This window comes from Ostrinia furnacalis, unplaced genomic scaffold, assembly GCF_004193835.3.
Source record: "Ostrinia furnacalis isolate ACB-3 unplaced genomic scaffold, ASM419383v2 OfSCF0353, whole genome shotgun sequence".
NCBI classification, from domain to species: Eukaryota; Metazoa; Arthropoda; class Insecta; order Lepidoptera; family Crambidae; genus Ostrinia; species Ostrinia furnacalis.
Window position 1 is genome coordinate 74,745 of NW_021130592.1, and position 13,320 is coordinate 88,064.

The 13,320-nt window shown below is 39.0% G+C and overlaps 1 protein-coding gene across 4 annotated transcripts in view; it reads left to right on the forward strand.

Annotated features, from left to right (window-relative positions):
- The window catches only part of Ent2 (Equilibrative nucleoside transporter 2), a 58,726-nt gene that overhangs the window by 36,873 nt on the left and 8,533 nt on the right, over nucleotides 1-13,320 (forward strand). For 3 of the 4 annotated variants that reach the window (XM_028316145.1, XM_028316158.1, XM_028316167.1), the window contains 4 exons: nucleotides 403-513; nucleotides 6,173-6,413; nucleotides 11,227-11,372; nucleotides 13,029-13,258. In XM_028316145.1, the coding sequence (XP_028171946.1) occupies nucleotides 403-513; nucleotides 6,173-6,413; nucleotides 11,227-11,372; nucleotides 13,029-13,258 (728 nt within the window). Of the gene's footprint in view, nucleotides 1-402; nucleotides 514-6,172; nucleotides 6,414-11,226; nucleotides 11,373-11,640; nucleotides 11,744-13,028; nucleotides 13,259-13,320 lie in introns of all 4 variants that reach the window. The other variant, XM_028316151.1, reaches the window with a different exon arrangement.

Sequence of the window (13,320 nt, forward strand, 5' to 3'; positions counted from 1 at the left end):
TTTATATTGATGAGATCTGACAGTGCGGGCACGAGCAGAGAACGAAAACTGACTGGTTGCGTTCATTTGACCTGAACGCAGACCGCACCCAGTGTGTCATGCTGAATAAGTAAAATTTCATAAGCTACTTTATTTGATTTCACTGAGCTGACCAGGAAACCATATCCGAAGCTGACCAGCAAATCTATAGCCACTGTTATTGACACAAATAATTTCGAAGACCATATTTATAGTTTTCAATGTCGTTCAAAAACCTAGCCACGTACATTCAAAAGCAAATCTGAACTCTATCCCAAATGCTCAAGATACACTATCCTTTCCAGCCGGGGACGAGAACACGAAAATTTGAAAGAGCAATTCTGAGCCCTATTCCAAATGCTTAAAGTACATTATTCTTTCCAGGCTGGGTCGAGCTGGAGGGCGAGAAGGCGCCGTTCCTCCGCAACGAGCCGGTGAAGCTGACGCCCGCGTGGGAGGGTTCCAACCTGCCCAATGACACGCTCAACTTGAAAGGTAATGTGCCGTGATACTTAATATAAGCTGTGTAGGGTTGATTATAGACTGATTTTGGTCATAATCCAGTTCGAAATAGCGAAGAAAAGAAAAGAATTTGCCGTTAACTAACTAGGTTCCTGACTAGCTAAATAGGTCCCTGTCAAGGTACAAATGAAACGCTCAATTTGAAAGGTAATGTGCCGTGATACTTAATACAAACTATATAGGGTTGAGTATAGCCTAATTTTGGTTATAATCCAGTTCGAAATAGCGAAGAAAAGAAAAGAATTTGTCGTTAACTAACTAGGTTCTAGTGGTCTCGCACGGTCAAGGTAAAATCAAAGGAGACCCTTCAACTCCTGGATTTGACGGTATTATTGACACTGCGGCGTCGTATAGTTGATAAGGTGCTGTTTTGCAACAAAATACATAGTTTAATGTGCTGTTGACTGTGTACACGAGTCACGAATACAGAGCAGCAAATGTATAGTCAGCGTCAAATAGTTCGTGACATCCAAAGTAGCCAAACTATACTCAATGCGTTTGGTAAGACACATTCCTGATTTATGTAACAATGTTTTCATCAGTCCGTAATTTATAATATCAATAGGGGGAGTGCAGGTGCGGTTTTGTTCCCCAGTCGATGAAGCACCTGATGTCATGCCCTGAGTGTCCAAGCAACTGCACTCAGGAGGATTTGATGAGTGCTACTGACAACGCCACTCTTGTGGCGGAGTTTTGGGCTGACACTGTGTAGGTTTGTTGTCGACACGAAAAGAAGAAGAAGAAATAGGGGGAAAAAGACCTAAGGGCAGTAACAAAGACTATCACATTTCCATAACAGCATTCATTACGGTCACTGCCTACAGAACGATCTATCATAGGCATGTCTAAGTTTATTGAGATTTTCCGGACCCATTCCGCGATTGAAGTTGATTGCTCGACCTGTGTTGTGGGCATTTGTGGCTAATCGTAAGCAATACTGTGGCGTATCGAATTATTATCTTTGGTATTGAGTTGCAAGAGCATCTTGTTCAATCATACCTCTACGGCATTGGTTCCCAAACTTATTTGAGACGCGCCCCCTTTTAACCATAGAAAATTTCCGCGCCCCCCCTCCTCCAGTCAAGATTATATAATGGTCGTATCGAGCAATTTCGAATGCATTCGGTCTTTGCGCCTCCCCTGGGGGGCACGCCCCTTACTTTGGGAACCAATGCTCTATCATATACTATGGTCTCATTTCATGCTACTCTTCTTTTTCGAACTATTCTCCCGGGCTAGGATTTGCACTGTGATAAAATCTACTCGACTATTTAGACAAAAATGCATGGGCATATCACCCATAATCGATAATATGCCTAGATAAAGTTTTATCGTGGCGCGCATCCCGGCCCTATTGGTCAAGTAGGTACCTAATTAGATTTTTCCGGACCTGAAAAATACGGAACATCTATCATATTATATGTATTCATTCTCACTCTGTTGGCTGTCAAATACCATTCATTCGGGACAGTTATGTGGGACAAGTATATGGACCAGTGTTGAGAACATTTTTATTTTAGCGTGACAAACTTAGTCACACTTCCAAGTGCTTCCAACAAGGAACAGGGAAATTAGAAATTAACAAATAAAATAGAAACTAGAAAATGGAACTGTTCAGCAGATTTAGACGAAAACGGATCGTGTCATGTATGTATAAAGAATTTTGGCAGAAGTTTGACCCGGGAAAATTCACACTCACAGCACCCGAAAGATGTCAAATTTTGGGATAAGCCATATTACACTCGGTTTCATAATCCGATTACCCTCACGCGTAATTTAATATGAATATTAGCTTTTATTATCAAATAAAAGCTGTATCCTTGATGTTATCATCAAGTATCCTTGGAGCGATTATGAAGAGTGCGCAACACGATTTTTGCTTAATTTTTTCAAAGCAAAATGAACCTTATTTGAAAAAATTTTGAGTTATTTTACCGTGATAAAAGCAAGTGGTCACTTTAACATCATACTCATCCCTTATCGCGAATGGATTAGCATAAAATAAACGCCATTGTTATGGTTAATATGCTGTGGACGTGCTATAGTGGTAATTAAACGCCACCACAAGCCTTTGGTGTTCCGTATGCAAATTGTGCAATCATATACGGGCAGTGTGTCATGTAAATAACAGCTATGATTGCAAGAAATAAGAATTGTTTTAGTTTTCTGTATTGAAACATGGTCATTCTAAAGACATCCCGTTCCAAAAATGTGATGGTCTCCTTCGGAATCCCTGATAGGTTGCTTTAATGACCGTGTATACAGGGTGGAATTTTGTAATGCCACCTGGAGGGAAAGTACTCATAATACTGCAGATAGAAAATTTTACTGAAAGAAAACATTCCTTTATTTTTGAAAAGAAAGAACTGCATTCATAGATTTTCGAAATTTTTTCGAAAATTCATTACCATACCATACAATTTCTGTAGCTACATAATTAAAATAATTTAAGATTATTTTTATGAATTTCCTTTCATTTCATTTATCAAGTTTGTTAGAGAGATTTCATCCTTATACTTGACCCTAACGATCGATGCAATAAAAATACAGGGTGTAATTTTTAACAGATTTTAGTTTGTTCGGTTCCCGGGTGTGGCAAATATTTCTTGGAAATCTTTGAATGCAGTTCTATTTGTTTTCAAAAATAAAGGAATGTTTTCTTTGAGAATTTTTTTCTATCTACAATATTAAGAGTACTTTCCCTCCAGGTGGCATTATGTTGATCATTATCAGATTTTTTACGCTAGTTAATTCACACTTTTCTCAGATTGGAATTTGAGTTATGTTCAATTTTTCTGAAGTCGAATGGATTCCAGTTCCTTGGATTCTAAACTGAGACTTGATAACATGTTAAGATAAATATGGAAAACCAAGGCTTGCAGTAGGAACAACAGAAGGATACTCTTAAATAATTCAACAATTTTATGACACTCAGTTCGCAAAATGCTTAGCAGAATGTTTTTAATACAATGTCTTAAGTTGCTTCAAATTGCAATTGCGTGCATTGTTCTATCGCCATTTATCTAGCGGGTTCGTTGACCCCAATTCTAGATACCGTGAAGTTAGTCTGATTCGGACTTTTTACTGTTTTACATAGTCTAGATTTGATTGCACTAGAAATCTCAGTTAAAACTATACAGGGTGTTACTTTTACTAAGGGTGGGTTGTACCATCTTACTTTAACTTTGAGAAACGTCAAAAATCTGTTAAACTCCATACAAAAAGCACCGGTTATCGTCATAGTTACCGTTAAAGTTAGGTGGTGCAACTCGGCCTTAGTCTTTTCTGTCCAAACTATCCCCTGGGACTGCTCAACCTTCACTGGTTGGTTTTCATTGGAGACCAAGCTTCCCAAGAGTTGCAGTGGTGGGAAAGAGTGGTAGGATTAGACCCGTTTTTATCACTGGTTCCTTTAAACATTCTTTATTTGAGTTATTACATAAGTTTTAATTATAATTAAAATACGAGTATCTGTCGAGTAGGTAAATGCTAATTATTACACTTCATTATCACACTTATATTTATTGAATACACACACAAGCTATTTTAAGCTTTATAACTACGCACTAAAGTCTATATCTCCTTGTTGAAACACAACTGACACTAAAAGGTTATCATAATAACGATGTTTTTATTTTTTTCCAATGTATGAATGGTTAGGTTACTATTTATAGCCAAAACAATATTAACCAATAGTTGTATAAAAAATTCTTAGCGTTAAGAGTAGCACTGGCCATTATAGTATTACCACTTGAAATTTCGACTGGTTCATCCAGTGTCTAAGTAGCTCAGATGTAAGAGCAGTCGCCCGGAAATCTAAAGGTCGTGGGTTCGATTCCCACCTTAAGCAGGATTTTTTCAAGTTATTTATAATATTATCCCACTCCCAACGCAGTGATCTCAGTAAAATACTGCTATCACATTTACTAAAGTGGGTAAATAAACGCTTTACTAAAACACACGCAGGTTTTCTCAATAAGTCTGTGTGCACCTAAGTATTGCGACACTAACTTTAAACTTAACTTTTTATAATGAAACTCAAAAGTGTGATTGGGCCTTCAGGCACTACTACCTACTATTGACAGTGTAGTGATTGAAGTGAAGAAATTAAGAAAAGTAATCCAAAGCTATTTACCTATATGGTGGGGAAATTTAGAATGTCAATACCAATGGAAGGAATGACAGTAATATTGATGTCATTATTACTGATAATGCCTGGTTCGGTATTCTGTACAGGATTTATGTTCCAACCCTATTATTTATTTATTTTATATTTTATTACGAGACTTTTGTACGTTATTCTTATTCAAAATTCATTTCTTTACTTTACTACGTACTGCAATGGGTGTCAAAGCAGCGATATTGAATAGCCTTGTAATAACAAAGATGTTTAATGAATAAGTTACATTGTAATCTCAAAGAGGTATACATGCTTCTCAAACAATAAAAGTTACTTAGCTTTATTTATACCTAAGAAATAATATACAATGTCGATCAAATTAAAGAGTTGCCATGGTTGCGGAATATGAGCTTAGGACATAAAAATATGACATTCTTTACTTAGTTCAGACTACGGGACTATTCCCACCTCTCGTTCCCACTGCTGCAACTCCTGTGTAGCCAGGATCTACAGCTTCCAGAGCCCAGTCCAGTGACTATGGGAAGAACTATCTTCAATCTCTTTTTAAGGTATTTAAAATTATTTCAATAAATTCCTTGTTGCTTAGTTGATAATACCTTACTTATTTTCCCGGGAGATAACATTCCAAATAATTAACATTGCCTAGTTTTTAGTGTGTTTTTGTCGAATACCCTTTTCCGCAGTGACCGTAATGAAGATTTAATTACACATAACATTCCACACCCTTATTTTGGTTAGTCGAAACGTGAGTTCGCAAGGATATGTACAGCATATTAGACTGTAAATTTTCGTCGCAAAATCACATTTATTGCTATTGAAATAAGATCTAGTTTTGAGTTTGATGTGCCGGTATATTCAGTCCTTGAAAATTTCACTAATTTACTGCTCAGTTACAACATCGGGCGATTTGTGTTAAAAACTAGTATTTGCTTAAAAGAAGTGCGAAGTGGATATGTGTTGGTGTGGTGTTGAAAAAATTCGTGTAAAAATGTGAATAAGTTTCTAGAATAGCTGTGAATGGGTTAAAATAATAGATTGTAGCAGACTTGAGTTTATATTACCGGGAAGTCAATAAAGTATGTAAGAGTGGTGTGTCGGTGATTTGTAACCTAATTAATAAAAAAATGCACCAAAAATTGATAAACAATTATTATAAAAAACAAGTTACGGTCCTCTGCTGAATGTAAGCCTTCCCCAAAAAAGGATTTATCACACTGGCTGAATGCGGTCAAATCAAAGTAAATGCAGCCCGCATAATGTATGAACTGACCGCAGACCGCATTCAGTTTGGCAAACCTTTAAACACCAAAAAATAAAAGAGAAAAGAAAGATAATACATTTTTAGATGAAATGAGAGAATACATAATAACAAATATAGGGGGTCGTATTTTTAGATGAAATAAGAGAATACATAATAACAAATATAGGGGGTCGTTACCACTCTTTGGATACAGAACCTCAAATCTAACCATACCATTATTATCTTTCCAGGAATCGCAATGGACCTGGTACCGCCGAAAGACAGATGGAACTTGATCTATATCATCCTGGTCATCCACGGCCTCGGCACCCTCATAGCTTGGAACATGTTTATTACTGCCAAGGATTACTTCGTGAAGTACAAGCTGGCCAATGCCCCGGACTATGCGGAGCATTACTTGGCGTATGTGGGCTGGGCCGCTCAGATACCGAACTGCCTGTTCAATTGGATCAACATATTTGCGCCGATTAGGTGAGTTACTTATAGCCCAAATATGTATAATATTTAACGGTAAATCTGCTTTTCTAGAGTAGTAACAAACGTGACAGTTTTGATTCCGAAATCGCTTCGATCAGGCGTTATTTTGCTCGTACAAAAACATATTATTCGGTATCGCTTCAAAGAGCGAAGAAACTGCGTAAGGTTCTTAATGACTAAGTACTTCGTGAAGTAAAAGTTAAATAATACCTGGGCCCCGATTGCGCTAATTTGTAATGTTTTGCATTTCATTCGCGTTTCATCTCCCGTCTACACTCCAGTTACACTCCATATTCATTCTAGCTGATGTGCGATTCGGTATCGCGGTAAAGTTAACGCGCAAACAATGGATTTATGAACTTTTCATTAAAAGTCTGAACACCTTATTTTTTAAACTAAAATTACTAAAACACAACAAATGTTCGTGAAGCGTTTGAATTGCGTGTGAGATAAGTAGCTTTCTGTCAGCTTTTACTCAAGAGGCACAGTTGCGTTCCGTTACAGCATCGTTTGAACTAGGTGTCAAAGCGATCATCGCGATACGAATTTGTGCACACAGCTGATTTTCGTTCGTCGTCCAGTTGCGTTGCAGTTGAAAATATTTAGCGCAATCGGGGCGCAGGCGTATGTGGGCTGGGCTTCTCAGATACCGAACTGTCTCAATTGGATAAACATCTTTGCGGCTATTAGGTGAATTATGTGCTGTGTGACTATCGATAACTCGAAAATTGCCTCCTTAGACAATGTAATATTATGCTGTGACAGTTTTAATTCCGAAATCGCTTCGTTCCGGCGTTCTTTTGTACGTACCTACCAATGCGTATTCCGAAAAGAAACTACGTAGGATCTAGTTTCTTATAGACTACTTCGTGAATTACAAGTTGTCTACCCGAGTACATAATCATAGTCACTGACTCACTCATCACGAAATCTCAGAAACTATAATACCTAAAAACTTCAAATTTGGCAGGTAGGTTCCTTATAGGGAGAAGAACACATCCGCTAAGAACGGATTTTACGAAATTCCACCCCTAAGGGGTCCACGCGAAATATAGGGCGGCCGCTAGTTATGTACACTTTTTCCCACTTCCAACGCAGCGATATGAACTAAAATGACATAATCGCACTTTAAAGTGGGTATATCATAGCTTACTAAAACACACGCCAATCCGCCACTGGGTTTGTGTGCACCTAAGTTTTGCTACAAAACTACAAAAAAGATGACTAGAAAGCTACTACGTATTTTATATTGATTTTGGTAGGTCTAACAAAATCTCGGAGAAGGGTAGACAAACAAAAACCACTCACAAGGTTCAAATGTGTAATTCCAACTATAGGTCTATCGCTTAAATGTTGCGCGCCTTCTTGACTGGTAGCCTCAATAAGGTCCCGGTCAAGAGTGCGCGCAATTCCCGCTGAAAACCAGCTTCTCGACATGGCGCTTGTTATGTCGCGAATATAGCTGAGCGGACGCCTCTTCAGCATAGCTTGCAGTTTAATGTTTAATATGTACTGTATTTTTATTTTATTTTTCTATGCTGAATAAAGTATTCTTATTCTTAAATCAGTCAGTGCCTGAGGTATGGAAGCGGCACGGGAGAGTTTTTGAGACGTCTAACATCAGTGAGACTAGATTTTCAGATTTTTATCTCTGTTACGTCATAATATGTCATACCCCTCCCGTGGCGCTCACATACCTCTGGCACTGAGTTAAGCGCTAGAATTATAGATATGTTAATTAAAAGATAATATCTAAATCTCGATAAACTAAAGTAGATAAAGCCTGGTCCGTGAGCACGTGGAATTTTGTCCAATGACCCCAAGCTACCCATCCTTATCGCTCGCGCGTAATTATGTTGCTGTCGCGCTCGCACACTCACTGCGGGCGCCCGTCGCACAGTCGCGACAGCAATAAAATTAGGCGCGAGCGATAAGGATGGGTAGCTTGGGATCATTGGACAAAATTCTACGTGCTCACGGACCAGGCTTTAGGGAGGAATCACTCAAATAATCCCAACTAACCCATAAAAATGTATGTCAGTGTGCCACGGAAATTGCTTACATGTTTCGTAAAACATTGTTCCCTTTTGTGCATTATGACTAAGTTACAAGTAATTATAATAAACGCTGCAGTTTACGTTTACGACGCTAAAACACGAACATTGTATAGAAAGTGGGAAATGGAAATTGCAATTTGAAACTATTGTAATGCATTTACAAATAAACGGAAAACAGAACAACAATCAGTTTCTGAATCATGCTCCTGAGTGTTTCGTTTCATTAATTAGCAATGATTTCTGGCATGACTCCAGTTTTCTTGGCTTAGTAATATTGCAAAAAGAGTATTTTTGTTCTTATTTTATTTACTCTTATGTATACCGATAAATTGTTATTAATTGATGCAGCAGGAGCTGCTTAATCGTTTGCTCGACTATACCCACCTACAGAATCGAAAGCTTGCGAGCGAATATAAGATTCAGAGCATTATTGAAGGCTTTGTCCAAGATCAACAGCATAGCATCCTCCACAAGCCTTTTGTCTTTAAACATCTTGTAATCACTGATAGCGGATGGTGGGAGGGTTCATTTCGTTTTCGTGCGCTTCGCGGATTCCCTAGCAAGAGCTGAAAATCAGTGTTCTGCCCTTTTCAGGGCAGTGTTTACATTGAGCTCTTTGCTTTTTGCATCGCTGCGACACACATCATGCAGGAAGTATTCTTCCACTTGTTACTGCTTTTGTTTGTTTTATGCATGCTTATATAACTAGTATTCTACTGTATTCTATTCTTTTCTTATTATTGTTATGCTGCAACTTTACTCTTTATGTGTGTTAAGTGTATGCAAATAAATGATTTATCTATCTATCTATCTAATCATCTTCATGCAATAGATCTAAGTTGGAACCAAATAAATGTTTTTCTTTCTTTCTTACATGCATATAGCCAGGGAATTGAACTTTAAAATAATTATGTTCTTGCGTCCCATAGACCGTGTAGTCCAGTCATTTAAGCTTAAATTAGGTAAGAATCTCGGAATTAGAGATACCCAGCTGTAAGTCTGTAAATACTTGTATATTGACACCCTAAAAGTTGTCTCAAAACCTACATATGGTAGGGTGTAAGCAACTATTAAATTTTAAGGTCAAAGGTCACAAAAATCGGTTTTTTGCGCTTTTTTTGGAAATATCTCATTTCCTATGGGTTTTTTGCTATTTGTATTTATTATCAATATTGTAGAATACTAAATTCTCTACAAATTTTGTTTAAAAAATTTTTTTATACGGTGAACCGTTTTCGAGATAGAGGGCGGAGAGCGCGCGGTCACTGCATCACTTCAGGTCAACTTAAGCGGTTTAGGTTTTTCATACAAAAGGATTTTCCCGCTAATTCCCTAGACTTTCGCATAACAACTGTACGGACTTTTCTTCCAATCTGACAATCAAAATTTTAAAAAACTTTCGTTAGAGTAACCTCGAAATAGATTCGATTTCATGACGAATGTTCAGCTTCAGTTGCTGCATGGTTGTTGGATTTAAGAGTATATTTTAACCCCTAACGTGACCCTACAAAAAGAAGTTACCTGGAGTGAAATCGGGGCTTTCTGATGGCCAGGAGATGTCACCCCTGCATGAAACATGTCTCGTACCAGATATTTATTTTTACTATTAGTATAATTGATATTAACATCTTAAATCATTAATTAATTCTAATATAATACCATTAACATCTATCCATAATACCTTTGCCCTAAAAAGATGAGATTTTCCATCAGTAACGCTTACCTGGCGTGATCACATTAAGAACAAAAGAGAACCAATCAACAGACAATGGGACTTTTCAAGGCAAGAGTGTATAGGCACTTTGTACCATCCTAAACTGCATCCTACCTGCTTTGTTATGCATAGAAAAAACACCCTTACAGGGTCATAAGTTGAGACTAAGTTTAAGATCACCACCTATGTACACTTATGAAGCAATAAATAAATGATTATGATTCGTGATATGCAATAGGTACTGGACAGAAGAAGCTTGGAGAACAAACTATATACAAATGGATCCTAAAACCCATGTAGACATGGCATCGACTTAGCCTCGCAAATGTAGAAATACTTTAACGTTTTCAAAATAAAGTTTTAGAACAGGAATTAGCGGGAAAATCCTTTTGTATGAAAAATCTAAACGCTTAACGGAAGTTAGACGCTTGAAATTTGGCATGTAGGTACCTTAGTAAACTCAAAGCTTAGTTACAACAAGGAATTCCCGAAATTCCCACAGGAATTAGCGGGAAAATCCTTTTGTATGAAAAATCTAAACCGCTTAAGTAGACCTGAAGTGATGCAGTGACCGCGCGCTCTCCGCCCTCTATCTCGAAAACGGTTCACCGTATAAAAAAAGTTTTTAAACAAAATTTGTAGAGAATTTAGTATTCTACAATATTGATAATAAATACAAATAGCAAAAACCCACAGGAAATGAGATATTTCTAAAAAAAGCGCAAAAAACCGATTTTTGTGACCGTTGACCTTGAAATTTAATAGTTGCTTACACCCTACCATATGTAGGTTTTGAGACAACTTTTAGGGTGTCAATATACACGTATTTACAGACTTACAGCTGGGTATCTCGAATTCCGAGGTGAACTTACTATAATGACTGGACTAGTGCGCCCAATACTGCTTTAAAAACTAATTTATCACCAAAGTAGTAAAGTAAGCGTGCTTCATCTAAGACCTCTTAACACTCTCCATCTAAGAAATTGAGTTCAAACTCCGATTCACAATATAAAACGAACATTCCATCTTTCCACAGCGGCAACCTGACGACGCGTATCGTATGGTCGCTGATGATTGAAGTGGCCATCTTCGTGATGACCGTCATCTTGGCCATGGTGGACAGCTCGGAGTGGCCCGTGGCTTTCTTCTGGTTCACCATGATATCTGTCTTTGTCATGAATGGTTAGTAGAAGGTTTGTTATTGCAGAAAAATATTCGAGAGGCCACCACGGGCCGGAAGACGTGTGGGCAGGCCCCCCATTAGGTGGACCGACGATCAGGGGAAGGTCGCGGGAAGTGCCTGGATGCGGGCGGCGCAGGACCGGTTGTTGTGGAAATCCTTGGGGGACGTCTTAGTCCAGCAGTAGACATCACTTGGCTGAAACGAACAAAGGTTTCTTATGGGTCTAGCTTGTACATAAGTTGGCTGATGACGTAGCTGGTGATTGAGGTGGCCATCTTCGTGATGACCGTCATCTTGGCCATGGTGGACAGCTCGGAGTGGCCCGTGGCTTTCTTCTGGTTCACCATGATATCTGTCTTCGTCATGAATGGTGAGTAGTAAGGTTTCTATGGCTCGTTTGTATTTAAATTGGCTGATGACGTAGCTGATGATCGAGGTGACTATCTTCGTGATGACCGTCATCTTGGCCATGGTAGACAGCTCGGAGTGGCCCGTGGCTTTGTTCTGGTTCACCATGATATCTGTCTTCGTCAGGTGAGTAGTAAGGTTTCTATGGCTCGTTTGTATTTAACTTGGCTGATGACGTAGCTGATGATCGAGGTGACTATCTTCGTGATGACCGTCATCTTGGCCATGGTAGACAGCTCGGAGTGGCCCGTGGCTTTCTTCTGGTTCACCATGATATCTGTCTTTGTTATGAATGGTGAGTCATCATCATCATCATTTTAGCCATAGGACGTCTACTGCTGAACATAGGCCTCCCCCAATGATTTCCATGTTGATCGATTGGTAGCCTGGCCTGCGTCCAGCGCCTTCCTGCTACCTTTATGATGTCGTCGGTCCACCTTGTGGTGGTATGAATGGTGAGTAGTAGGTTTTTATTTATCATCGACTAAATCACACTTTGATTTCACAATGTTGATAGATGAGATAGATTGGTAACTACCGGTTGATTGACCTTTATCAGCCTTTTTACATTCCAAGTGTTAAAGGGGTTTAAATGCCTCATACATTGATATTAATATAGATTCTCGCTTGTTTTCACACCCACTACCCAACGCAGTGGTTTCATCACAAATTGGTGTTGCCACATTATTTAAAAGTGGGTAGATTAAAGCTCTCTAAAACACACGCACGACCTGCTATGGATTTGTGTGCACCTAAGATTTGCTACAATTTCTATTGTATTCTGATTTTATTGTCATTGTATCTTAAGACTGAGTAAATAAGAATCAAAATAGTAAAGCGTGGTCCGTGAGCACGTAGAATCCCGTCCAATGACCCCAAGCTGCCCATCCTTGTCGCTCGCACGTAATTATGTTGCTGTCGCGCTCACACAATCACTGCGGGCGCGCGTCGCACAGTCGCGACAGCAATATAATTACGCGCGAGCGATAAGGATGGGTAGCTTGGGGTCATTGGACGGGATTCTACGTGCTCACGGACCAGGCTTTAGAGTAATTAATTTACCAGTGTTAATATTCTTTTCTCACATGCATGGTCGATCTTCCAAAACTCGTATGACGAAGTCACCGCGCGTTTCTCTCTTCAATAGCGGTGGTTATTTTTCGATCTTAACACTAGGGAATAAGATTCACAATAATGTAAATGCCTATAACTAGTAGTGTTTTTAACATTTTTATTTTCATTTACAGCCTGCAACGCGATCTTCCAAAACTCTGTCTACGGCGTCGCCGCGCGTCTGCCCGTCAAATACACGGGAGCCGTGGTACTTGGCTCAAACATCTGCGGCACACTAGTGGTGTTCCTATCGTGGTCAGCTGAGCTGTTCGACTCAAGACGAACGTCGGCCATATACTACTTCATCACCGGCATCTTCGTGCTGCTCATATGCTTCGATACTTACTTCGCGCTGCCTCTCAACGTAAGTGTACCATTTTCCCCAAGATTCTAAGGGGTTGGTCGATGATTTGTCGTAATCTTTGG